This window comes from Lepisosteus platostomus, chromosome 9 (genome assembly GCF_059453375.1).
Source record: "Lepisosteus platostomus isolate fLepPlt1 chromosome 9, fLepPlt1.hap1, whole genome shotgun sequence".
Lineage (NCBI taxonomy): Eukaryota > Metazoa > Chordata > Actinopteri > Semionotiformes > Lepisosteidae > Lepisosteus > Lepisosteus platostomus.
In genome coordinates this window covers 61,086,220-61,113,315 of record NC_142619.1, presented here as the reverse complement: position 1 = coordinate 61,113,315, position 27,096 = coordinate 61,086,220, and the positions used below count along the sequence as shown (strand labels likewise).

The following is a 27,096-nucleotide window of genomic DNA, read 5'->3' as shown; positions in this document are numbered from 1 at the left end:
GTTATTCCATAGTTTGAGTTTAGATTCGCTATATGTTTATCCTGGAATAACATTCTCAAGTTCCTACCTTATTTGTTATGTAATAAGCCATGGGTGGTATAAAGAGCCTGTGGGTGCATTTTCACCTGCCCATTCCAATGTGCCCACCTAATTGTTTCAAATGCCAATGGATCGCATAGGTGCCTACACACGTCAGACTGAACATCTTTCATTTTCTCTGGTTGGTGGCGATGTGCTTTGCTCACTTTGCGGTGCAAAACACAGCTTTTAAAACACAGCATTTCTAAAAAGGATAGATGAGAGAAAACATTGCTTTTCTGAACAAATGTAACAATCTTTTTTTTTTTCTTTTCTGATACTTCGCTGTTGCCCTCGTAAGAATTCTAGCGATTATTGTAGCAGCAGTCACATTTGTGATCCTAACAATAAAGCTGGGAATGATGAAAGCTTTGTAGCTGGTGCTCCTAAAACTTGTTGGCGCGGAGTAATATGGATGCTTTTGAGCAGCGTGCGTTTCTTCACATTGTGCATTGTTTTGGTTTTAGGGGTGCTATCTGTGCGGAACGTCACATGAGCCTCTTTAATTAAACCCTCTGCCAATTATTTAGTGCCACCATTCCCTGCTCCTGCATGCTTTTCCCTGGAGCAGTGCACAACATGACCTGCATCCAGTCTTACTGTTGCCAAAGCAACTGGCTCACTCCTGTGGGCCATTAACCGTGATGTAGTGCCTCGTTCTGGGGTTGTTCAGTGCTGGACAGAAAGAGGTTTTGGGCTGAGATAATCAACGCTGGTAGAATTACACATTCTCACATTCATTAAGGGTCAGTCTCATTGTACTGTACGTGTGTAACAGTGCGGTGCTGTGCAAGATGATGTTGCGAGCATCTGACAACTTGGCTGTGCGTGTTCAACATATTCTTCTTTCCTCGAGGAATAGCTGGAGAGGGCGATCACAAAAATACAGACGAACGAGACAAATACCACATGAGCTGAACATGTCATGGTTTTGAAATCAAACTGTTATGTGGGAAAAGTGTTGAAAATGTCACATACTCTACCTGCTAAGGACAGTTTATTTCAGTTGTTTTGCATGCAGTGTCAGTTTCAATATGAACTTTCCTTCCACTGTCCTCATTCTTGCAATGATCAGAAGTGTAAAAACTTGAGATTTATTGTTTGATTACAAAGTTTCTTTTGTACAGAAGGGAGATGTAACACTTAGGCAAAGAAAGAATCAGTTCTTTCTCTCAGCTTCAGCTGTTGGTATTTTACAAAATGTTTGATAACTATTAATCCCTTTTTACGTTTTTTACACACTAAAGATGAAATTGATTCAATAATGTGCTCTCCATAAATAAAATGGAAGAATTCACATTTTATTCAAATAGAAACCTTGATGTATTTCGAGACATTATGGTTGCTTAAGAGCAGAAATTAAAATAGACATCCATCTAAAAAAAAGCTTCTGTCTTCTCTGCGTTACTCGGCAGGCTTCACGACAAGAAAATTATCATTTTTACATAACAAGCTTAGACATCAAGTGCTTTTAGTATTGTATTTCACAAATGAATGTTAATTTCAGTTCTTTGGCAGTGCTTCAGATGTATACATTGTCCTTATCTACCAAACAGTTCTGTTTTTAGCTGAGTCTTTGAATGTTTCCCATTTATCTAACCTTTCCCTTTGCTTAATTCTTATAAAAAGGGTGACGGAGTGGGGGAACATACTGTATGTTACAGGTCCGAAAGAAATAATGGGTTACACATTCAAAGTGAAGCATAAGCTGGACTTCTGAGATTTGGAATCAGAAGTGTCCAGACGTTCAGAAATTCCCCATGTCGGTATTCCCAGCAGGAAGATGCGATCGCTCTATTGATCCTCACATGAGTGTAGTCACCCAGTTCCCAAACACTTACCCCCTCCTCCCTCCACTCCATAGATTGATTAATGGCTGTGCTTCCATGTGACGCTGTAATTACTGTACAGTACATGTGCCTTTTTACTGCAACAGCAAAAGAAGAGGTGTCGGTTTGCTTTTGAGGTGCATCTACAGTAATACTGTATTAGTGGATACCTGCCAGTGTTGTCATTCTTAGCTCCTTCTGATGCTCACACCGTTATACATTTCCAGCTTTATTTATTATCTTAAAATTTATTTTTTATGTTAAGACGCAAGCGTCAATGTCCCACTGTAAGGGGACATCTGAAGTCACGTATGTTCGGATACACTGAGGGTCATCACATTTGGTCACAGTTGCCTTTGACTTGTGCTTTCCTTTTTCTCCTGAAATTGGAGTCCTGTGTTGCAGCAGGCACACTGAAGAACAGGGGATGGAGAGAGCTCTTTGTAAACCAGTTAAGGAGATAAGTACGAAAGAAAGGCTGCAAGTGAGAGAAGGCCACTCAGCCCATCTGGGCCCCATTGGGTCATTAGTAGCTACAGGAATGGATCCAGTTCTTCCAGTCACCTCTTGGAAGAACCCAGGGTTTCAGTTTCACCAACACGGCTGGTCTTCTCCCTCTCTCAGCCACGCCCCGGGCAGAGTTCACTGCCCTGTTCCAGTTCGCTGTCAGGCACAGTCCTGGGCAATGTTTCCATTTAAACAAAGTGCTCACAAAATAGAACTGGACCGTGAGACTAAAACCACATACAGTAAAGTCCGTGAAGGCTTGTTCCATGTTCCCACACCCTATGAGTAATGATGTGCCTCCTGTTCTCGATTCTTGGTTTAAAATGCTTTTTTGTGTAGTTTTAACAGTCTTGGCTTTCCAGTGAAACTATCGGAGCCAACAAGAATAACAGGAAGGCTAACCTGTTCACTAGTAGAAACAAAATCTGGAGAGGGCTTCCTCACTGACAGGGGTGACCTACCCATACTGATTGTCCCATTAAACATGTACCTGTATCTAATATTTCTTACTGAGCCAGAGACAGCCGTGTTTTGGTTAAAGCACTGAATCTCTCTTTATCTCATAATAATATTACTTCATAAGAAGGAAGACAGAAAACTCCCTGTCTTTTTCACTCAGATATGAAAGGCATTTTGTTGTAGTTTATTTGGTAACCCTTACTGAAAAAAATAATAGAATGCATGAAGGGTATGGGATAATAGATACAGTGGTTATTCTGTGAGATAAGAGGCTCAATTTAATTAGATTTCAAATGTGTTGAAATAACATTGACATGCTATGTTTTGCTATGATTGAACTCTAGTGCCATTCAGCTGATGTAAGCACAAACCTGCTGATTGCACCTCATGCATTGAACAGTCCCTCTGGGTTGCAATAGTGCATGTTTTCACATTGCTTTGTGTAGTTATTTGCTTATATCTTCCCTTTCACGTGTTAGATGCAGTCTACAATGGAGTTTCAGATTGATGTGAAGTGAAGATCTTAAAATACAGTTGTAATTGTGTGAAAGTTTCCTTTTCTGTAACAAATTTTCTGTGTCGCCGACAGTGTCTCCTAGTGGAGTAAAATAGCACTGCCCGTGCCTGCTATTAAGGTGTCTCAGTGCCTGTCAGCTTAGATCTTGCGGATCAGCAATGGAGTATTAGCTGTTTTTAGTCTCGCCTTATCTCTGCCTCCCTTTATCATGGAGAGAGGGCATCTGGACTTGTGCCACAGGACCAGAGACAGAGCTGGGTGTTCCTCCTCGCCTCCTCACCTTCTTCCTCTGGAGTCTGTCCTGCTCTCCAGCCAGAGTTGTGTCTGTGTGTGTGTGGTCAGGGTTAGACAGGCCTGTCCCTCTCTCCAAGCCACACCCCCGGCAAAGTTCACTGCTCCCTTCCAGGTCCCAGTCTCTACAGCCCACCTGTCGGAAACAGCCCCAGCACGTGTTCAAATTCAAACAACGGGCCCCCGAAAGAGAACTGAGCCAGGGATTTGAAGCCACAGATACTCTGTGAAACTGGGCAGAGACTGCATGATGTTTCAGTGACTGGGACATTGTAGTTAATTGAATACAAAGGCAAACTACCACAAATAAGAAATATCTGCAGTATTCTGCTAATCAGGTTAAGTACAGTACTAAACACAAGATAAGCAAGACCACAAGGAGAATAACCTTATTACACATTCAGATACATAGAAACCTTTACCTCAGATACACAGATACCCTCATAGTTTCATTGCACATGAGAGAGTGTGTGCGGCCTCACAAACTGTCTGTGACATCCGCTTCTTTCTTTGTCCTTCCAGGCCTGCTTAACCTGGCATTATCCAACAGAGCCAGAAAAGTACATTCATAGCAAGTGACTGGATGTCAGTTCTGTGTTTAGCGAGCTCTCCCATTTCATATTGTATGTCTGTGCTGAAACTAAAATGTTTTAAGCATGTATGAGCAAGGGTCATTTATTGTGTTGCACAACTTCCAGTAAGCTGCAGAAGCTTTGTCTGGCATTTGTATGATTTGTGGAAGACCTCATAGCTGCAGTTATGCAGTTATAGAGGAGATGAGACCGGACAGACAAGGCAGAGGCCATAGCTGTTTGTCATTAAACAGATCAGACTGCTGCCTCCAGCCATTGTACAGCGCCTTGCGAACATATTCAGGCCCTGGGACAGTTTTCACATTTTGCTGCCTTAAATTGGAAGTTGCAATATTTGTTTTATACACAACCGTCAGCCTACTCCACACATTCAAAGGAAAAAACAAGTGAAAGTAGTAAATAGAGAATTAGCATGAAAGAAAAATGGAAAAGTCTTGATTGCATAAATATTCAAACACCTTTCTGTGGCAAAATTAATGTAGGTACATAAAATTACTGTAATGAAACACGAAATGAGTTGTGTGGCCCCTGTCTGTGTTCAGTAATAGAGACTCAGCTGTTTTCAATGAAATTCACCTGTCTCTGTAGTTCCTTTAGTCAGGCTGACTCCAAGCACAGATTCAAGCATGAAGACCAAGCAGCTATCAAGACATCTCAGGGGTGAATAGGGACCCATCAGGAACAGAGGATCAACACATTTCAAAGAGACTTCATGGGGCGGAGCGTTGGCTCTCTGGCTCAGGATCTGCGCCTGTGGCTGGAAGGTTGCTGGTTCGCATCCTGCGGCCGGCAGAGGAATCCTACTCTATTGGGCCCCTGAGCAAGGCCCTTCACCCCCAGCTGCTCCAGGGGTGCTGTATAAATGGCTGACCCTGTGCTCTGACCCCAAGCTTCTCTCCCTGTCTGTGTGTCTCATGGAGAGCAAGCTGGGGTCTGCGAAAAGATGAATTCCTAATGCAAGAAATTGTAAACAGTATGGCCAATAAAGTGATCTTGTCTTATACTTCTTTGAACGTGGTGAAGTTAATCAGAAAGAGGTGCAAGACTCCCCAGTGTTCCTAGATCCAACTGAGCAGCTAAGCAGTAAGGAAACGGGCTCAAGACACCACTGTGAGGCCAGCAGTGACTTCAAATGAGCAACTACGCCCAGTGGCTGAGATGGGAGTCCAGGTCCATGGTTCAGCAGTGTACCACAAAGGAGGCTTGTATGTGTAGAAACCAAGAAATTAGAGCCTGAAGTGTTCGTTCGTCCAGCCAAGCTTTATTGTATGCATACAAGGAACCACAATAAGCACCATAATAGTTATAGTACCTATCGTAGCTCAAAGGGGATATGGTCCTACAGAACTTATATATACACGTTTCCCCCCCTCCTGTCTTTGATGTAACTGGAGGAAATAGAAACCTTCCTTTGTCATCAGGAGTTTAGTGTAAACATTTACCATTTGGGTAAACATTCACCATTTGGGGGTCAGTACAGGGGCGAAACCCTCTGTGATCAAGCAGGCGTGATGGTTATAGTTCAGCATGTAAAAGCCATTAGCAGGCTCCATCATATGGAAGTGTCCTATTTTCTCAAATCCCAAATACGTTTACAACAAAAGTCCTGACTAATACTGTAAATGTATGAAAAAAAGGTTTAGTGGTCAGTGTTTGTGTTTTTGGTTGCGTTAAGTTACAACTGACTTACACACAGTATAGTCCATCTCTCTCTGACAGCATCATGCCCGCTGTCAAGCATGGTGGCAGCATGATGTCACAGTTCTGCTTCTCATCAGCAGGGACTGGGAAGAGTGTCAAGACTGATGGGAACATAGCTGGGGCAAAATACTGACAAAACTCAGCAGAACACCTGTTTCACACCTAAAACTCGGACAAAAATTCACCGTTCAGCAGGGCACAAGGCCAAAGCTATAAAGACTGTAATTGCTGCCAAAGGTGTTTCCATCAGTTATTGAGCTCACAGGTCTGAATACTTATGCAATCAACATAGTTTAGTTTTTAGGGTCTTTTTCCTTACATTTGCTACAACTTATCTTACCCATGGAAGTCTGCAGCTTGAGACGTCTGGTTTTAAATAAAATCCTGAGCTTTAAGAAAATGTGCACACATCAGCTTGTAATTCCAATAAATGTGATTCAGTACCATCAGAAGGAGCAGAATGTTTTTGTAGGGCACTGTAGATACCATAGCGCTGTACTTTAAAGGGTGCAGATCGCACATGTCAAATGTAGTTGTTAGCACTACTGTGCTACCAGGTTACTGAAGCTGCATTCGTGTTCTCATCATGTATTACAGGTTATAAGGATTTTATGCAAGAATTTGCAGCCCCTGTGCTGAAGTGTTACCACTGCTGTTCAGATTTCTCACCATATTTATGGCTATTTGAACAGAGGGCGCCCTGTGCTAATTGATGCTGTACACCAGGTGTTGCTCACCCAGAACGCCCTTACTGGGTAGAGGACAGGCAGTTATTGCTGATTGATTATACCAGTGCTGGAGAGATCCTAGTCCGCTAGAAATTGCGGAAGATAAGCTCTATGACATATTAGCACAAACCGCAAGCCAGGAGTCAGCAGTTAGAGGTACTTATGGCTGATTTTCTCTGGCTGCTTAAGATGAGCGGTAGATAAGGTTGCCCATGTATTGTGTTGCCTGCCTGTGTGTTCATGCATGATGGAGGTTAGCCCCTGCCATTTAAGCTCCTGGTATTCAGTAGGTGGGAAGGAAAACCTCCACTAGCATAGTCGCACCTGCTTTTTTTGTTCCATGTCATTTTAATTTGTTTTCCATTTGTCTCGTCATTCTCTTTCTGGACTCCTTTGTCAACATGGGACACGCTTCCTGTTTGTGACACTGGCACGACAAGCACTTAAAGCGATCTCTGTTCCTTAAGTTCATTTTACGCATTTTCTCCCCTAGGCTAGGAAGAACTCGGGGACTGCATTTCTTCAAGCCATATTAAGTAGCATTCAAGTCAAGGCTGAAAAAAGAGTAAGGATTTTGCATGGTGCAGCCAACATTTTAATTAAAACACAAGTAGTAGCTCCTGCTTTAGGTCATTTTAGGATTGACCTACCATTTCTGCTCATTTTTCAGCCATTGACAATGATAGAGTACCACAGCATCCTCCTTCCAAACATTAAAGACTTGATCTTCAGCCAAGTCTTTTGCTTCTAAATAGAACTGCTACAGTATGTGCACAGTGGTAGCTATGGTAATTACAGTCAATTTCCAAGGTACAACAGTCATGCCAGTTTCATAATTACTCCAATCTCCTTGCTATTCTAAGATCTTTTCAGGGTTTTAAGCTTTGGAAAACTGATAAATGAACACGACCCCAGTTCTGTCTGAATTGTGTCAGATAATTTCCCTGAAAGGTGGGTGCAATCTATTGTTGTAAAAAAACAGAATGGGCCCTGCACCATTCAGTAATCAGTCAGTTTGCCTCGTGTTGCAGCAAAGTCACGCCAACAGGTTTAATCCAGAACAGAGGCCCCGGCTTCAGTGTAAGGAAACTGACTGAGAGCTCCAGACTGGGGTGAAATAAACCTTCTTGTGCTGAGAAGACTGGGTGACTGGCGCAGGGCGACTCTGCGAGGGAGTGTCGTGCTGTTGCAGTGATATGATGGTGCCAGTAAAACCTGACTGAAACTGACAGGGGGACTCATGGCATGAGAGTTGCACGTGCCTTGGAGAGCATCATGGGACATCACAATGCTGAGAGTCTTGTCATCAAGACGCGTCCACAGGGTAATCAAACACACTTGACAATGTTTTGTGCACTTACTCATCTCTGGATTTCCGTAAATCTTTATTACATTTATAAACCTGTTTTTTAAATGACGTTTATAAGTTCTGGAAGCTTCCCCACTAGTTGTTTCCAGCACAAATTTGCAAGGCATCTTTTTTTTTTTTTTTTTTTTTTTTAAATGATGTCTTTCAGTAGCAGACCATGCTAGACCAAGCTACTTGTACTAACAGTCCTGAAGATTAGAGTTTGCAGTCAGACAAGAAGGATTATTAAACCGTTCTGTGGTTAGGAAATGCATTTTTTCTCACGATAATCTGCCAATAAAAAACAAAAAAAACAAAGTTAAAAACACTGAGACTGGTACATGAATTGGTATATGAATTGATCAAAAAATAATCTATCAAAGAGGCAAATGGTGCTCATGTTTTACTTAATTAAGACCTGTATTTTCACAGTGTAGTCCGTGAAACACGATTAAACTCTTCTGCTTGTGACTGATCAGTGATGATTACACTACTATAGGTGTTAGCACCAGGTCATTCCCCATGAAGAGATTTTGCCTGATGAAGGCTGTCCTGCTTGCTGGGATCTGCTCTGGCTATCCCTCGACGCTGTCTTGGATAAACAGATCTTATAGAACTGTAACACAAATCATGCCTAGCGTTTTAAAATCGTGAATGTTAAGCAACGGTGAAGTAGAGCCATGATCTGGATATATACAGTAAACACAAAATATGATACCATTATCAACTTTTAGAATAAAACTTGAAAAGCCCAGAAGAACTAGTAATGTAAGTACAGGACTGAAATTATCCTACAATATGTACTAATTGCAAGACCATGACAGGCAGGTCATGTTTTTTGGGGAACTTAAGATCTTTGATTTCTGCATACTCTTTACAGTACACAGAGAAATTCACAGGTAAGAGATTAAAAAGAGATAAAAAAATAAAGCCAGGTGTTTATCTCAGGCTGTAGGGGAGCCCTCATCCTTCCTACCAGTGCAACAGCTGCTGTGATTTTCGAGTTTTCTATCAAATAAAGTACACTGGTGCTGTAGGAATCATATGGTTTTTATTTACTGTGATACACTTGCAGTCAGCAGTTCAAATAAAGAGAGTAAATGTTCTTCATCACACCCTCATGACTGGGCTGAAATCGTTCTGCATGCGATTTTCTCTGAAACTGAGCTTCCCGTGTTGGGCTGAAACCTGCCTCCTGAATTCGCTCAGATTTGGACCATCCTCGTGCTGTGCTGTATATCAGGACTGGCACTGATTAATTCTCTCCCTTCTCCTCTACTCCTGGCTTCTGTGGTTGAGTTCAGAATATCTCACACTTTTGTGCTTTGTTGTTTGTAATCAGTGGAATAAGTGGCTCACTTGTTCAACATGAACAAGACAAATAGTGGTTGTGTACTAGTGATAGTGCCTGAACATGACCTTTCCACCACTGAAAAGCGTTAGATGACAACTGAGAGGAGCCATTCAGCCCATATAGCCCATTTGGTAGTTAGTTCTCCTGTGGTTTTAACAATACATCTTAAACATATGTTTACCTTTTTTTATTGCTTTCCCACATTTTATTGATATAAATGATGTGTCAACATAAACCATTTTCTAAATAGCCTCTTCTAACTCCATGTTTCTATTTTGTATTTATAGTTTTTGTTTTTGATACCTGCATGTTATCAGTATACTGTATACAACAGTATAAAGAGTACTCATTACTGTTGTTAGTTGCCGAAAAATGTCTAGCACGTTAATTATGCATGATCTACCTTTTCCAAACCCATGCTGACTATTCTCTAGGATCTTATTTATGCATACTGTAACTTATTCTCTAATTTAATTCTAAGGTTTATTTCCTTACACTACCTCCTGTACGTGTAATAGAATTCAGCCCCATTGGTCTAATAAGTACTGTACTTGGTTCAGTACTTATGGTACTTATGGATGGGCAGTGGTCTAGTCTAGTCTAGCTATTCTCTAGTCCCTGGGCACAGCCCTGCCTTGAGAGACTGCTGGAAGAGTGGTGTCAACGGCTTCTGGGTGACATTTCCTTGGGTACAATTGGTAGGATTCCATGAGCCTGCTCCTGTTACAGCCATTATAAATGGCTGTGCTGGTGCAAGAGGTGTCCGCAGTGTAAAGAGAAGCACTTGCCAGACAGAATAGTATCACACCCCAGCTGCCAATTAAATAATTATGGACTTCTCGGAATAATTCTATTTACATCCACACTGTAGACGCCAGATTAAAAGCCTGCCTGAAGTAACATTGCTCCCCCAGCCCACTGTTCCTGCGAAAGATGACTGTTGCATAAGCTTGTGTAATGTGCTCAGTTTCCGCAGAGCCTTTATTTGAACTTGGTGAAGCTCTTGGTGCTATAGTGTTCAAGTATGAAACAGTGTTTTTAATGATTTTGAAAATAAACCTTGTTGATATGGAAGCAGTATTGGACAAGTGGTGCGTTTTCACTTGTGTGCAGTCTTGTCGTTGCTGCCAAAAGTGGGGTTGGGAATCTTCCTTCCTGTACTGTATGTATTCCCAGAATACCCCCACAGGAGCTAAGATTAGATATGAAGACACACATATGCAGCGTACAGATGGAGGCCTAACACTTCAGCTCTCTATGAACAGAGCCGGGCGCCTGTTCCTTAACCATCATCTGCCAAGGCTCTCGCTGTGGCCTGCCTTGTAACACAGCAAACTCTGGATAAATCAAAGGCATCTGGCATAACTTCTGCAAAGAATAACAGGCAGAAGGCACAAGCTCTTTCTCCCCCTGAAGCAGGGACGAATTGCTGCATTATGCATTATGCTTTCCTAAGACAGGTTTTAAGGGGTTGATTCAGACAGGCTCAGGTGGCCCATATTAGATGTTAGGTGTGAATCCACTGCAGAGTCTGCTGTCTTTCTGCTTACTTCACTATTTCTTTAGATTCACTGGTCTGTAATGAAAGTTTTGTAAACCCGGAAAGGGTAAAAACAAGAAGAGGTAATTCAGCCCATTTATAGTCCGTTTGTTAGGTTAGCTGGATGAGATCCCTGGTTACTCATGAACCACAAAGATCAACCCACAAGAGAGCTAACCAGTGCCAGCAGCAGGTTAATAATAACAAGCGCCGCCACACATGTTAATTCGTCAGCACACGGTCTACCGTGCGGCACGCAGCGCTATTTAAGCCATCTAGACTCGCTGTATTGTTTCCTCTCCTAGAGAGCTCCTGCCACGCCTTGTTTGAAACTTCCTTTCACCTTTCAACCACGAACTTGCCTTACGTTTTGGATTGGACGTCTGTTTCAGTATCTCTCGGCTTTCGAACTACCTTTTGACTCTTGACTACAAACCCGCCTAACGTTCTGGATTGGACATCTGCTTCAGTATCTACGTTCTCCTTCATCTGCATAGGATCCTCATACCTCATACCTTAAGAAGTGCCTCCTGTTCTCAGTTTGAAATGCGCTTCCACATAGTAATTGACTTGTGTTCCCTGGACCATGCATCTGCCAAGCCCGGGCAAGACAGAACTCACAGCCCTCAGCTGCCTCAGAAACCAGGCCCATTCCCACTCGGAGGCGCATTCCACTCGGAGAAATTAGGACTTACTCGAGTGGATTATCCCAGCCTCTGTCGTCCGGTTAACGGGTCCTTCAATCATCAAACCCCACCATTTAAGCCCTGCATTGCCACTGGTGTGGTGCTGTGTCATTGAGCTGCTTCCAAGACTATGATAGCGCGCTTAGTAGTTCTGCATCACCCAAGTTTTCTCTGCCTGAATCTGCCTGAATTCCTCACAGCAGCTCAGCCTCCCTGTCTGCTCCTGCCCTGAACACTATGTTTGCTATCAGACCAGTCCTGCTCTCAGCACCGCTGTTGAGTCCATATTGAGTCCATGAGTCTGTATCTCAGCCCCCACCCCCTTTCCCACCTCCGTTACTCTCTGCCCTGCCTCCGAGCTCCGCCAGCCTCCGGGAATCACCCAGCTCCTGTGTTTGGATGAGCAGGGTGTGGGCAAGACGCTTGTCACTTCCAGCTGGCCACGTCATGATGGTTTCACTGCAGAGTTTGAAAAAGTCCACAGGGTTGCGTGTCTTGTCTCTTGTCTCTTGAAATAAAGAGAGACGTTATGAGAGACTACTAGAGATTGCAGGTCCAATCCAGGCCTGACCAATCAGAGATCGACATTCTCTTAACAGCATTGGCTGAGCACAAGGTTTTGTCACGGAGCGTCTTTCAGCACCCTATACAGACAGCACAATCCGGAAGGGAGTGAGAAAACACAGGGACAAAGACTAAGATAGGGGCTGGAAGAAGAACAGGAGGTGTGTCCAAGGTGCGCTAGTGTTCGGGGGGGTGTGTTCCAAGGCAAACAAGTCCAAAGGGAGTACGTTAGAACCGTGGTTCTCAAACTTTTTGGACCAAGTACCACCCCTGATCAAACCAAAGCATCCAAGTGCCACCTACAAGTCATCATCTCATAGGAACGCCAGAAATTCTCAATGAACAACATGAGCGCGCGTGTGCACACACACTCACACACACACGCATATAATAAATATTATAATAATAAACTTTTTTATATATATATTTCCTTTTAAGGTGGCTTCTCAAAGAGCTTTACAGAAAAAAACAGGAACAACAACAAATAAAAATAAACAATAAAAAAACACCATTTCAGTGAGAGGAGTGAGCCTGTTTAGTCGAGCAAAGCAGATGTGAATTCATTTTTCAAGCCTTGATACAATTCACAACAGAGTCTAACAGATTTTAAATCGTCAGGCATTTTCTTGACGGCAAAGGTCTCGCGGTGGATGCTGCAATGCGTCCATTCATTTCTGGAGCAACCTCTCTAATTCGTGCAACTACACCGCTGTGTCGGCTTGTCATCGCTCTAGCACCGTCTGTACAAACTCTGACGCATTTTATCCAGTCGATGCCATTCTCTTCGATAAATTCATTCAGAAGATGAGATATGTGCTCTCCTGTAGTTCCTGTGGGTAGCGGCTTACAGAACAGAAAGTCCTCATGGGATGTACCCTCAAACCTGTATCTAACGTAAGCGAGCAAATTGGCCAAATCGACTACAGACTCATCTAATTGCAGTGAAAAGCATCTGCTCATCTTAACGCGCTCGATCAGCGTACTTTTGATATCATCCGCCATTTCAATAATTCTATGAGTGACTTTTTAAAATTATTTATTTAATTCGCGCGCGCTGTATCATAGTACGTAGGCTGCCTACATAGGCTGCGTATTCGACACGTATTAAAATAGAAAATATGAAAACCTGTCCCGATTTTCCCGGGGTCATATGGGGACCAGCTGGCGGCCCTCCACAGTTTGAGAACCACTGCGTTAGAATATCCTGAGTAAGCCCATGTCCAAAGCCGGGTGATCCATCCTGACACGAACGACGAACGAGGTTAAAAGCCGGAGCAGAATCTGGGGAAGGGTCGGGGGGGAAAAAGAGGGTAACAGGACCAGGCACTCCCAGTCCCAGACCCAGATGGTCAGGACGCCGTTGTGAAGCCTGTGCCGTCGAGCCCCTCCTGGACTCGCGGGTAGGCGGCCTTCCGAGCGTCCATCTTCCAAAGCTGAGCCCAGATTGGCAAGAATGTCTGGCCTTTATAAGACAGGGGTAGGAACCGAGGGCAGGTGCAGGAGTTCAAGAATACACAAGGAAGGGCTGGAGTGTCCTTAAGAGGGGGGGGGTTACGATCGTGACAGGTTTAAGACAAATACGGTGTAAATGGGATTAATATGAGCAGTATGAAACTTTTTTTAACTGAATTCTTCCCACCTGCTTATGGAAAGCGGTGCACAGTAATTTTCATATGCCGAAAGTAGATTGTGATTTAAGTGCCTCAATGTGATGACACAGATTTCATTTTTGAAAGAGGTGTGGTGATCGAGCTGAATTAAGGGTTACCTTAATATCCTGTCTCTGACTTTACAGGCCAGAACAGCTAGTGCACTTCACAGCGATAGGATCGGGTCATTACTCACCCCACTATACTGTATCTTTTCCACCACCAAACAGGAATCTGACAGGAATCTGGTAGCACCATGCGTCACATCTGTGGTGACTGTGGTGTGTTTTCTCTTTTGCGAAACAGATAAGTGATGGTGAGGTGATCTTCCAGTTGCTTTACTTAAACTGGCACAGGTGGTTTCAAGTGGAGCTTATGAGCAATTCTTTTTCTGCTAACGTGAAAAGGCAAGAGCTCTGTCTCTTTAAAAGGAAGGAAGAAGGGTCTTTGTGGTAGCTGTATGGATATTTTATTCTGCTAGGTCAAGGCCGTGCCTTGTGATCCGACTCCACTGTGATGCGTTTTTCTAAGATCTGCACAGGAGAAATGAATGTCACTCTCAGTGAGTTACTGTACCTTCAGCAGGAAGCTTGCAGGTCGGAGCAAAAGGGTTACACATTTGCATACAGCAGTAGCTCAGTGGCCATTTGTGGCTCTTTGTGCAAATCACAACAGAAAAGCTGTGGGTGTTTCAATAAAAGAAGGATGGGAATCGAAAGGGTAGAATTGTGTATCTGGGCGATCGCAAACGGTAAGAACATAACAACACCAGGAACACTAGAGGAAGCCATTCTGGCTTTTTTCAGCCTGTATGGTCATTAGTGGCTAAATGATCTGAGGAAACCTGGCAGAATCCCTGGGAGTGGGAGGGATTTGTGATAAATCACAGATGTACTGTACAGTGAAACCAGAACAGGCATTTCGCAGGCGAGATCAGGCTCATCGAGGTGAGCTCACCCCCAGGGAACACTTACTTACACAATCGCTTTCCTTCAAAAGTCAGATCCAGTCGATTTCTTATTTTTCCTGTCCAGACCCAGTTGTAAAGATCTGGGTCGTAGAGGTTATCATTGTGGGAACATTTCATGCATAACTTAGCAAGGTAATAAAATGTTACAACTTAATTGTACAATGTGTGGATTGAATGTCTCGAAAATGTAACTGCATCTGCAAACAGCAGCATTATCTGTAATTGACATTTGGAAGCAATCTTCCCCAAACACACACTTTATTCATTGCACAGCATGCATTCTGGCCTGCTGCTGTTCACCTGCTGCTCCCTAACTGGAATGAGCTCCGGTCTGACAGAGGGGAAGCCACTCCGGGAGTTTAAAACTGATTCAGCCTTACCCTTTCTCTTGTCCTCTTTTTCCATCTTCTCTAGGGCAGCAATGTTGTTGAAGATCAGGACCTCCTAGAAATCGGGATCCTAAACTCTGCACACAGACAGCGGCTTCTGCAGGCGATCCGGCTCCTTCCCAGGGTGAGTCCAGTCCTGGAGCAGAACGGGGCACCGTTCCAATCTTGGACACACGTGCACACGGACACATGGATATACAGAATGGACATACAGCCACATGGACACATGGGCAGAACACAGGCACCAGACTCAATGAATTTGTCTTCACTGACTTTGAAAAAAGAGCCATTCTGAGAGCAGCTGGCTAGTGCTGAGCTAATGACACTGCAACCAAGATACCTTAAGAAAGATTTAATGAGGGGAAGTTAGAACGAGGGGTGTGCCCCTTTGTTCAACCACTTTAACATTTGCTGCCCTTTGGAAACAGCGTGTACTGTGCAAGGATCAAATACCTGAAAACATACACAAGACACTGGGGGACAGTGGAAGGGCGCCCACAGAGTTTGCACACTTTTCCTTTGCAGTGTACAAGAGTGTGCAGACAGACAGGCCTGAATCGTACGGGCAGCGAGGTCAAATGCACTCCCTTCACTGTGTTAACTGTGGACATCTGGGAAAGCTGCGTTATTTTGGGGTCCATCTGAGAAATTAAAGTGCTGTATACTTTACAGTGCGTTGTATCAAATTATTGATCAGGTGGGAAGGTGCTGATCACAACTGCTATTGGGTTCTCTTTTCTTAGATGAGGAATGATGACTTTGGGGAAAAAAGAGTGAGGTCACCGGCCACCCTAGGGAACACAAACAAACGGCAGTCTTGCAAGCATGAACACAGCGTTCTGTCTAGGGAAAACAGATTGATGTTTTAAAGCTGTGGTACTACAGAGAAGCCGTTGCCTCAGAGCAGTTGTTGTTCATTTGTGTATTGGCTTGATTTTTGCAACTTCTTACTCAATGGGCTGCCTAACTGATACTAGACCCTGACAGCATATTGCACATACTGTACACTTCGGTGTCTACATTGGTTGCCTATAAAGTCTTGTATTCAATATGCGATCCTGTTACTGACAGTTTAAAGCTTTAAAGAATCAGGCTCCATCATACATCTCTGAACTCCACCATGCCTTCACTCAGCTGAGGCTGGCCCTGTGCTCACTGTACCGGGGACTAAATCTCTCTCGCAGGCTGTGACTTTGCTCTCGCTGCAACATTGTTGTGGAATGCCCTTCCTCAGACCCAGAGAGAGACAATTCCTTGACTCTCTTCAAATCCAAACTCAAAACTCAAATCTTTAGTAGGACCCTTGTCTTATTAACCTACTTTCCACTTGTATGAATCTGTATGTCCTTTCAATTTTGTTTCTGTACTTTACTTTTAATTGTCCTCAATAATAATAATAAGAAGAAGAAGAAGAATAAGAATAAGAATGACCCCTGACTGCACGGACACTAACACTGGCACGTTCTGGTGTTTTTTTCCACTCCTCGGCTCTGACAGTGTGCAGCAGGGCTAATACATGTCAGGTTTAAACAGCCTCTCAGGAATAGATATTTAGAATAGAATTTTTCTCCTACCTCAGCGTTTTTTCTCCTAGGCTAGATAACATATTCAAAGACAGCCATAAAAAACAGAACATCATTTTCTCTCTGTCTGTCTCACTCTCGGTGTCTCTCTCCCTCTCTTACTCTCTTTGGTCTGCATGAACAAAATGATGTGAATCGCCTCTATTATCTCTTTTTGAGATGATGAAACTACATATGAAACCTCTGCAGTTCAGGAGTCTGACAGAGAAGTGTTACATTAAAGCACATTAAAAATGTGAAAGTAGAGTGGGAAGCACAGTTTCTGTATCAGAACAAACACCAGATCTGTAGTGATGCAGGAATGGTTTTCTCTCGCCTTAGATTTAAGATTGCCTTATATTGTGTTAATATTTCCCAAACACTTTTTGTGTTTGCGTTGCATCGGCAGTAAAGATCAAATTAAGTGTGATTTTTTAAAAGAGGGCAGCCATTGTGGTTGTTAGCAGTTAATTGATCCCAGGATCTCATCCTGCTGTTCATCTGGTTCACCCTCCTTCATCTGAAAGAAACCACGGTATCGGCTTCAACTACACAGCTGGTTCCACGCTCCCACCACCCTTTGTGTAAGGAAGTAGCCTCCTATACTCATATATAATTTGTGAAATGCAGAAGTGTGGATCTGAGCCCCAGTGTGATTTGTTAAATAAGGCACTGTCCTGCAGTGCCCTTCCATTTTCAAAAAGATGACCTAGGTGTCCTTGCTTTAGCATGGCGATTAAAAAGGAAATAAATCTTAATGCATTTCTTTCAAGCGATCGTCTGCTGAGAGAATGTCTTCGTTCAGCGTTCTGTCATGTTTCGCCTCATTCGGCCTCTTTAAATAGCATTTCCCTCCACATGTGCAGCGCTGAGAGCTGAGAGTTTTACTACAGAAGGCCGTGTGACTCCGTGTTCGCTCCCGACCTGCCCAGCAGGACTGGCTGTGATGTACTGTGGACAGGATGAGGGGCAGGGTGGGGCTTGTGACCGCAGTGGACTTCGACGTGCAGACCTGCCTTGTTCAGTCAGGTGGATCTCCATCTCTGTTTGCCTGGCCATTCAGCCAGGGGCCTGGGAGTCATTAAGACCTCCTGTGCTCCTCCTTGCAGGTGAGACCGGTAGGCTACGATGGGAACAACCCCACCTCAGTGGCGGAGTGGCTGGAGTCCCTGGAGCTGGGCGACTACACCAAGGCCTTCCTGATCAACGGCTACACGTCCATGGACCTGGTGAAGAAGATCTGGGAGATTGAGCTCATTAACGTAAGTGGTGCGAAGCAGCTGGGGACATGCCTGACACCTGAAACTCAGAGGCGTGTCTCTTACACGCTGTTCTGTTTGACCTGTGGTTGTGTTGCTGTCCTTATTCAGGGAAGTCTGTTCTCAACACAGTTCAGCTAGGATTGCACAGAGCAAGCTCGCGTTCTTTAAGAATCAGAAGAATAAGCTTGTTCGACAGATTCACCTTCTATCCCATATCCACTGCCTGCTGCAAATCGGAATGTTTTCTTCAAAAGCATAATCAAAACGGTGATTTCACTGTTCTGAAGCATGCAGCTTTCCCTATGTCTCATTCTGTGCAGTGGAACGAAGACGGAGTGTGAGATGAAGTGGCTTTTGTTCCCTCTAGGTGGCACTAGAGAGGACGGCCGTGATGTACTGCAGGATGCTTGAGGCGAGAAACTCTTTGCTGCAGATTGCCACCGCTGAGGCACAGAGCCTCAGTGAGAGAGAATGCGCTGCCCAGATTTGTCTAGATAAGAATTCCATTGCATGACCAGGAAGAAAAGCCTTGCGTCGTTGATGATTGTTGTACATGCAGTATGTATGAAGCCTTCAGCTTCTACATTGATGAAACACAGTGTGTCGAGCTGTCTAAATGAGTTCTGTGCTGGATTAGTTCGTGTCTGTGGGGTCCAGTTCATCCCTGTGCAATGGTTTGGGCAAGCTGAGAGGATGTTCCATAGACTGGAAAAGTGGCAGTGGCAGCCTGTATTTACAGCAGCAGGCTACCCAGTGCATTCTGAGACTGTGAAAGCTGATAACGTGAGGGTATTCTAAAAATGCATGGGCATGACTGAGGCTGAGTATTTCTGCGATCATTTATCCCACTCTCTTCCTAAATCAGACATCTGAGGTCCCTGTGGAATGGCCCTCATATATTTTGACACAAACAGAAATAGCCCCCCTGCATTGTTCATGCAGCCCGATTCAGATAAAATAGGTCAAAGCTTATATGGAGATGTGTTAACGTCACATGGTAATGGTTTATACCTTAGACATAATTGTAAATGAAACATTGTGGTTTGGGAGTTTGGTTGCTTTGTACAAAGTACTGTACATGTACAGTATATGCAGTATACTATACGCAGTTGTTTTTTATTCTGGCATTAAGTAACAAATTGAAATTGATGGCTAGAGGCTTAAATGTTATTGGGGAATGAGTTATAGAAAGGTTACTGCAGATTGAGTAGAGCAGATTATTCTGACAAGCTTTAGCTATTAATTAGCTGTACATAATTCCTCTCCTCTTGCTGTGCTGGACCTCTTTAAAGCTGGAAATACAGACTGCAGGAATGCCCTTATAGGGCTGAGAAAAGAGATTTGATATGTTCTTCAAGAGCTACTGTACATACACTAAACACTAGTAAAGCTACATTGTACACCTTGTGTCACTGCCCAATCCTATTCTGTCATTGATATTTTTGGGACGTTTTCAAACAAACAAAAACACACACCGGCCTTTGATACTGGTGTATGTCCAGTGTGGGGCTTACTGTACCATAGCAAATATTTCATTCATTCATTTTCTAACCAGTTTATCCTGTACAGGGTCATGAGGGAGTCAGAGCCTATCCCAGCAACCTGTGGACGGGATGCCAGTCCGTTGTAGAACACACACACGAACACAGACACTCACTCACACTAGAACCAATTCTTCCGGAAGTCAGTTAACCTGCCAGCCTGTCGTTGGACTGTGGGAGGAATCTGAAGCACCTGGAGGAAACTGGAGCTCTGTGGCTCAGGATCTTTGCCTGTGACTGGAAGGTTGCGGGTTCAAATCCCGCAGCTGGCAGAGGAATCCTACTCTGTTGGGCCCCTGAGCAAGGCCCTTCACCCCAACTGCTCCAGGGGCGCCGTACAATGGCTGACCCTGCGCTCTGACCCCCAGCTTCTCTCCCTGTCTGTGTCTCCATGGAGAAAAGCTGGGGTATGTGAAAAGACGAATTCCTAATGCAAGAAATTGTATAGGGCTAATAAAGAAACATTATCATAATTATTATTACCCACACAAACATACGAACTCCACACACACAGTACCCTAGGGATTGAACCCAGTGCCCCAGCGCTGTGAGGTGTGCCGCCCTCCATAGCAAATATTACATGTTATTTTCTGTGCTGTTTCTTTGCAGTTATTTTTGCAGGCAGACAATCAAAGAAAGACAAGGCAATATTTCTCCATTCATGGAAAACTAAATTCCATGGATCCCTTAGGTTACTCTGCAGAAAAAAGAGCATTGCATTCCCTTACTTAAAAGACATCCAGTTAATACATGCAGATGCCTTAGGCAACAGATGCTACAGAGACAGTTACAATGAAACACAAAGCTCAATCTGTTGCGATTTAAAATAGTATCAATTATGTTAGCCTGATTTTCCATAGCTTCAGTAGAGCTTTTCATAGCTCTAGTATGATGGAATACATACTAGAGGTTCTTAGAAACAGATCCTTAAGCTGCAGAAGGTGATACAGTTTGACTGCTGTGTTGTATTTCCCAAACAATAGGTAAACCAGGGTCAGAAATGCTGAACTCGATACATTTCATTGAAAATTAAATATATAAATGCATTTTTCAAAAATGATCATGGTCAAAGCTGTAATAAGATATTGTTCCACTAGATGGTTCTAGTGTTTCTTAGATTCATTTTTTTTAAAGAAAGAATGCAAATTGGGAAAGAGAGAAAACGCTGTGTGAGTGTTCTGAAAACCACTTCATCTTTCATTACTGGAGGGTTGCGCTTTTATTTCTGTGTTACAGACATGTAATGGAGGCTTCATTTCAATTGGATGGCACAATGGCATGAAAGTCAGTGCTCGCTTCTCACAGGGCCCCGGGTTCAATTTCAGACTGAGGCATGTTCTGGATAGAGTTAGAATAATCCTTGTGTCCATGTGGGTTTTCTCCAGACGATCCAGTTGCTTCCAAACCCCTGCATGCTGTCTGGGTTAATTATAGTTAAAGAAATTAATTGTCTGTGTGTATACCCTGTAATCCTGTCCAAGGAGCAGTCCTGCATTGTGCCCTATGTTAAACTGGTAAGAGAGTGATAAACAACCAGGAATGTGAAACTGATATTGGATAGAAGTTCTTCAATCTAATAACTCAAGATTTATAAAATAGTTCAGAAAGTCTGCAGAGGTACAGGCCTGCAGCCGAGAATGAAGTCTTTTTATTTTATTTTTGTTATTTTTTATTTTATTTTTTAAATACACAGAACATCTTTTAACAGAAGAACGTTTTCAGATGAGAGGGGGCCGTTCAGCCCATGAAGCCAATTGGTAGTTATTAATCCAAAGATCTCATCCAGCTGTTTCTTGAAAAAAGACAGGGCACCGTCTTCAATCACATTGCTTGTTCCATACTCCCACCACTCTTGGTGTAAAGATGTGCCTTCTGTTCTTGGTATTAAACATTCCTCCATATCATAGTGACTTGGACTGATACCTGAGCGGCGACTGTTTTAGAAAATAAGGTCCATCACGAGGCTATGGCATCCCAGATTGAAGAAGATATAGAACAAAGGCTAATAAAGGAAAAGGTTAAATTGTTATTCTTTCAAAATCACAATGTATCTGAAAAGTATATGTTAGTGCTTTCTGGTTTCCCCTTGTCCTCTGGTGTGTGTTTCCCTTTTTGTATACTTCTTTATTCCGTTGGTCCCCTCTTAATCATTTCTGTTCAACAGTCAAAATGTAAAGTTACTTCAGTGTAGTTCATTGCTTTAAACTCCAGAGCAGCAATATCTTTTCTATAATGTGGAGAATAGAATTGCACTTTGTTTTTACTACCTGCATGCAAATCCCTGCACTTTAAATGTCATCAAACAGCCAGGTATTTGCCCAGTTATGAGTTTTATCTGTTCTAGCTTTGCACATGGATTAGCTTTAACACTGATTTTACAAATGAACATGGTCTGTTTGCTTTTATTTGGAGTTTTTTTTTAAGTAACACAAACTATATTATATCCAATTCTATTGTCAGTGTTTGTTTCAAAGTGAAAGTACTATCCTGTTAAGATGTTCTTCTCTCTGTAGGCAGATGACACGGTACTGTGTCTTCACTGAGGACAGATCAGGCTTATTGCATGATCGTGGCTTAGATTTCAAGCAGTTAATTCTATATCCTCATGTAATTAATTGAAGGATAATAATACAGCAGCACATGGCTCAGAATTACCTGCATACAGTATATATTTGGCATTTATTATCGTATTTGTGTTTATGGTAGTCATACAGACTATCGCCATGTGAACTCTCTACAGTGCCCAGATCTGTTTATTTCACTGCCTCTAGGTGCAGAATGCAGAAGATTCCAGTAGCTGTGTGGCAGCGTGTCAAGAAAAGAGTTTGGCAGATACAGAAACTATTCCGACATGAATAAACATGAATGCAGGCTTTTAATTATTTTTTGCCTGCAGTGTGAATGTGTTTCTGTGTTTTATAGAATTCCACAACAGGCAGTCACAGTGTTTTAATAATAATAATAATACTTATTGTATTTTTATAGGGCATTTCATCCTGAAGGTAGTGGAGGGTTTTACTTGAAGTTCCATAATGGGGAGAAATTGCTTCATCAGCTGAATTAAGGGGCCACATTCCGCAAGTCCACATGGAATTTAGTCAGGACACTGGGATCTGGGATAAACAACCCCTCCTCCTTCGAAGAAGCGGGTTGTCGGAGGTCCCGTCTTTCAGATGAGGGCCTGCTTATTGGGTCATTAAAAATCATGGAAGTTGCCCCGATCACCATTCTGAGACATTAGGTTGGAATTTCTGGTCTAGAGGAAATGGATCAGTCTGCCGGTGTTGATCTTATAACACCTTAAGAGGAGGCAACCTAATTCAAAAATCTTATCCAGCCTTCTCGCAGTCCTATTTGCATATCCTTTTCATTTTCATTTTTCCTCAGTTCTTTGTTTCACTATTAGAACGGTAGCTCTTTTCAATGGTCTTGACACTGTCTATACTGTATGTAAAACAAAAAAGTGAAATGAATGAATTCATGATTTGAATGAAAACAAAATATCAGCAACGCAGTGACATGTTTTCTTTAAACTCAATGTTACCTCTTAACGTATTCGCATTGTGTCATGGTGTTTTCTTATTAAACATAATGTACAACCAGATGGGAAGGAATTACAGCCCCTGTCTCTAGGCCAGAACACAGCGGGAATGGAAGGTCATTATTATTCGTGTTATACTGCTGTTACGTACAGCAGTTATTCTGCAGACCCCCTGTCCAGGGAAACGTGCCACATTCCAGTGTGTTATCTTTCATAAAGGCAGGAATGTTGTGGATCAAAAACAGACACATTTGTGTTCAGGTTAGCTGTCTTCAGGGTGTGTCCTGAACAACTGAATTAATTATTGCAGTGAACTACATTTGTTATCCATAATATGTGTAAAGACAAGGCTACTTTACTACAATATTTCATCAGTACGCTTGGCTGACAGTTTTATTCAAAGCAGCGTGCGTTATTTCTCGTTTGCACAGCTGAGAATTTTACAGGACGAGCTGGTTGAGTGAAGCACCTGGCTTAAGGGCACAACGGCGGTGTCCCACCTGGGATGTGGACCTGAAGCCATCCGGGTCAAAAGTCCTGACTTAAGTTTATAAAGGGGAACTTTTTAGACTTTACAGAGACCAAGTGGAAAATCCGTACATCTCACTAAAAGCTAAGACCTGTCTTCCCTTGTCCTGTTCCCTGTAGCAGGACAGAGAGAGGTGTCAGGAGAGGTGCATATATTCTTCCTTCAAGGCTCTATCAGCACATCAACACGCCGACATTTTTGTGGAATTCGCTCTTGCGGCGTCAGCTCGGCAGCATGAGGGAAAATTCTGCAAACTAAAAAAAAAAACCCTCTGCCAGTTGGAAGCCATGCTGTTTCTTCCCGGGATGTGTAGGTCTTGATTTGCAGGGCACGTACTGCTGCTCAAGAACATACCGTACCCATGCAGGTATAGTTCGCAGGCTCTTTGTTCAAGTCCTGAAATGGATGACTAGTATCTCGGATATGTCCAAATTTAGACTTTGTATCTGTGCAGGAAGTGAGTGTGAAGATTGCAATGAAAAGCACGGTAAAAGGCACCAATTAAGTAATAACAATTTTACTTCTGATGACCAGTAAGTTGTTGCCATGACAGCTACTGGTTGCCATGGAGACCAGAGCTGTGTAGAGAGCAGTTTCTGTCACTGTATATATTCAGCGGTTGTGTTTGTTCCTGGGAACTGTAATTTTATTTGAATCAGGAAGAATCAAATACACAAAGCATTTAGATTTGTTATATATACACACACACACACACACACACACACACACACACACACACACACTGTTTTGAATAATTGGCAGTGTTATGTTCTATTTCCAACACCATCAGCCTTCCACAATGACCCTCCTTTACATTCTTAAACCAAGATTCATTTCTCCTGCCTTAACCACAGCGGCTCCTAATTTCTCTGTGAAAGCACAAATTTTCCTCCACATGAACAACTGAAATGCACACAGACATATGAAGCATTTAATACTGATCACAGTCACGTACCATGGAGTGAACTTGCCTGTGGGTGAGCAGGGCGAAGCGCAGACATACAGCACGAGCCTGAGAAAGGCGACGAGAAGGAGCTTGATGGTTGTGTTTGAAAGAAGAGGTTTCGGATAGGACAGTGCCCGTTTAAAATAAAGGAGATGTGTTTTTCAAATAGCCCACATAGGCACTGGCAATGTTTAATTCATTGAAAAGAGGCAGACTGAATATAATCGCTTGCTTTTGTCTTCCCAGACATGCCTTCGAGAAGGCTAGAATTATGATTGAGTCTCGTCCAGCTGGACTCCATCTCCGATGAGGAAATTTGAATTGCGCTGTTGCCCCAGCTTCACTTTCCCTCCCCTGTAATGCACTAGCTTTGGTCTGTCTGTGCTTCCAGTCGAACCCCAGCAGATTCAAACTAAGATTGTTTAACCTTAACATTACTGACTCCTATATTGATCGCTGGTACCAGTCATGTTGTGAGACTACTAAGTCACCCCCGATATTCGGAAGGTGCAGCAAATGTGGATTCGCAGATGAGCCAGCCTAACACTTTTCCACTGAGACACAATACGTCTGGTGTTCGTACTGACATGTGGTACTACTATACAAATCCTAACAAAGCCAATTTTTCAAAGACAAATAAAAATCACTCCTAGAATTTCCCCTTGGGTAAATGTCAAGACCCACCAATAATCACCAGCTCGAGAGAGAGGGAGGCAGCTAGCCCGTGTCTTTGTGAAGACACCCTGCAGCACACCCAGCTGTCCAGAGGTGCAGTCCGGAAATGGAACCTGCATTCTGCAAGCTGCTGGACCTGATCCCAAAGTGTGGAGGCTGTATGTGCTCGGGAAGCCTTCTTCTTCACATTGAACTGACCGGGAACAAGTTCCTCTGCAGTCTAGCGTGTGTTTAATTGTGCAGCATTATAGGAGAAAGAGCAGAATATTCCTGCTGGCACACTTAAACTAATCAACCATGGGCTTGTATACAGGGCTGTAGAATGAAAATGGTGTTATTATTCGGTGTTACTGCAGGTTACATCAGTTCTCTCAGTTACTGAGTGTAACGAACAGTTCTTTCCAGACCCTATGCGGACGACACAATCCGAAGAAGTGGGGAAACACTGGGAAAACGTCATGCAGGGATACGGGGCTGAAAACAGGGGGGCGTGTCCAAAGTGCGCTGGTGCACAGGGGAGGTGTGGCTGAGGCGAACAATCCAAGAGAGTAATCCTTAGAGAGTATCCAAAAACACACGAGTAAGTCCAAAGCCAGGAGATCCATCAAAACAAGGAATTAAAAACCATGAACCGGGTCGGAACCGGCGGACTAGGAACAGGAACAGAGGTTAAAACCTTAATGGGACCAGGCACTTCCAGGTCCCGGACTCGCATGGTATGGAAACCAGATGCAGAGCCCGGATGAGCGTCAGCGCCTGGCTTTTAAGGTGGGCTGGGAATAGGGATCAGGTGCACAGAATAAAGTCTAAAGTGAAAGGGCTGGAGCACCCTTAAGGAGGGGGGACTATAATCGTGACACTGAGAGAATGCCAATGTCAAGTAATAAATTACAACTGAGACCAGCCTGATCACAGCCGGATCAGGTGATGTCCAATGACTGATGGGATAAATGAGTGGCACTGTTCATTCGTTGAAGGACAGCATTCGATCTGTGTATTCAAACTCGGTGTACACCAGAGAGTGTGTCGTGCGACCGCGTCCTCGAAAGACAGGAAGGAGCGAACCTTCCAGCGTGGTCGAGCTGTGCAGCCGGAGCCTCAGTGCGTCAGCCTGAGTTCCCTGCGAGTTCGTTCCGCTCTCTGCCTGCCTGACTGGCAGTTTGGCAGCTGTGGCGCCGAGCTGTCAGAGAGACCCCGCAGGAGCAGCTGCTGGCCACCCTCCGGGCTCCAGCAGTGCCCCCTCACAGCAGGGATTGCCTGTAATATCAGATTGCCCGGCTATAAACGGGCAGTACTAATGTTGGCGTTAATCTGCTGTGTGACCTCACCCTTGCCCGCGAGTGCTTATCCCTAGATATCCAAATAAATGTCACTTTGAAGGGCTTATACTCATTCCTGGGCTCGGGCAAGAAAACGCTTTCTTCAGGGACCTGGTGCAATCTGATGGCTCTTGTACACCAACGGGCACATCCGGGCGGCCCGCCCGCAGAAGCTGATCGTCACGAAGACAGACAGGCGTGTGGCCAAGGCTGCCAATCACACAGTATGATTTCAAAGGCGAACACGCCCCAAGCTTCACCTGTTCGGCTTAATCTCACCGTTTGTCACATCCGTAGCTGGAAGACTTGGCTCCATGCAGCCCCAGCTCAAACATCCCCGCGTACACGTGTGTTTCCCCATCTCTCTGTGGACTGCACTGTAGGTGGTTGCCACCTGGTTAGGACTTTTTTGTTTGTAAATAATCTACTTTATATCTAAGGGTTATCATCTAAAATACAGGAAAATATGCAGAGTCAACAAATTATTGTGCAGGATATATGAAAGCCTGGTAGTGATT

General features: G+C 43.6%; 1 protein-coding gene across 1 annotated transcript in view; it reads left to right on the top strand.

Annotated features, from left to right (window-relative positions):
- anks1b (ankyrin repeat and sterile alpha motif domain containing 1B) overlaps positions 1-27,096 on the top strand; it is a 334,903-nt gene that overhangs the window by 270,796 nt on the left and 37,011 nt on the right. Inside the window, exons 16-17 of the mRNA XM_088646015.1 lie at positions 15,229-15,327; positions 17,875-18,027. Coding sequence (XP_088502141.1) covers positions 15,229-15,327; positions 17,875-18,027 — 252 coding nt within the window. The remainder of the gene's footprint in view (positions 1-15,228; positions 15,328-17,874; positions 18,028-27,096) is intronic.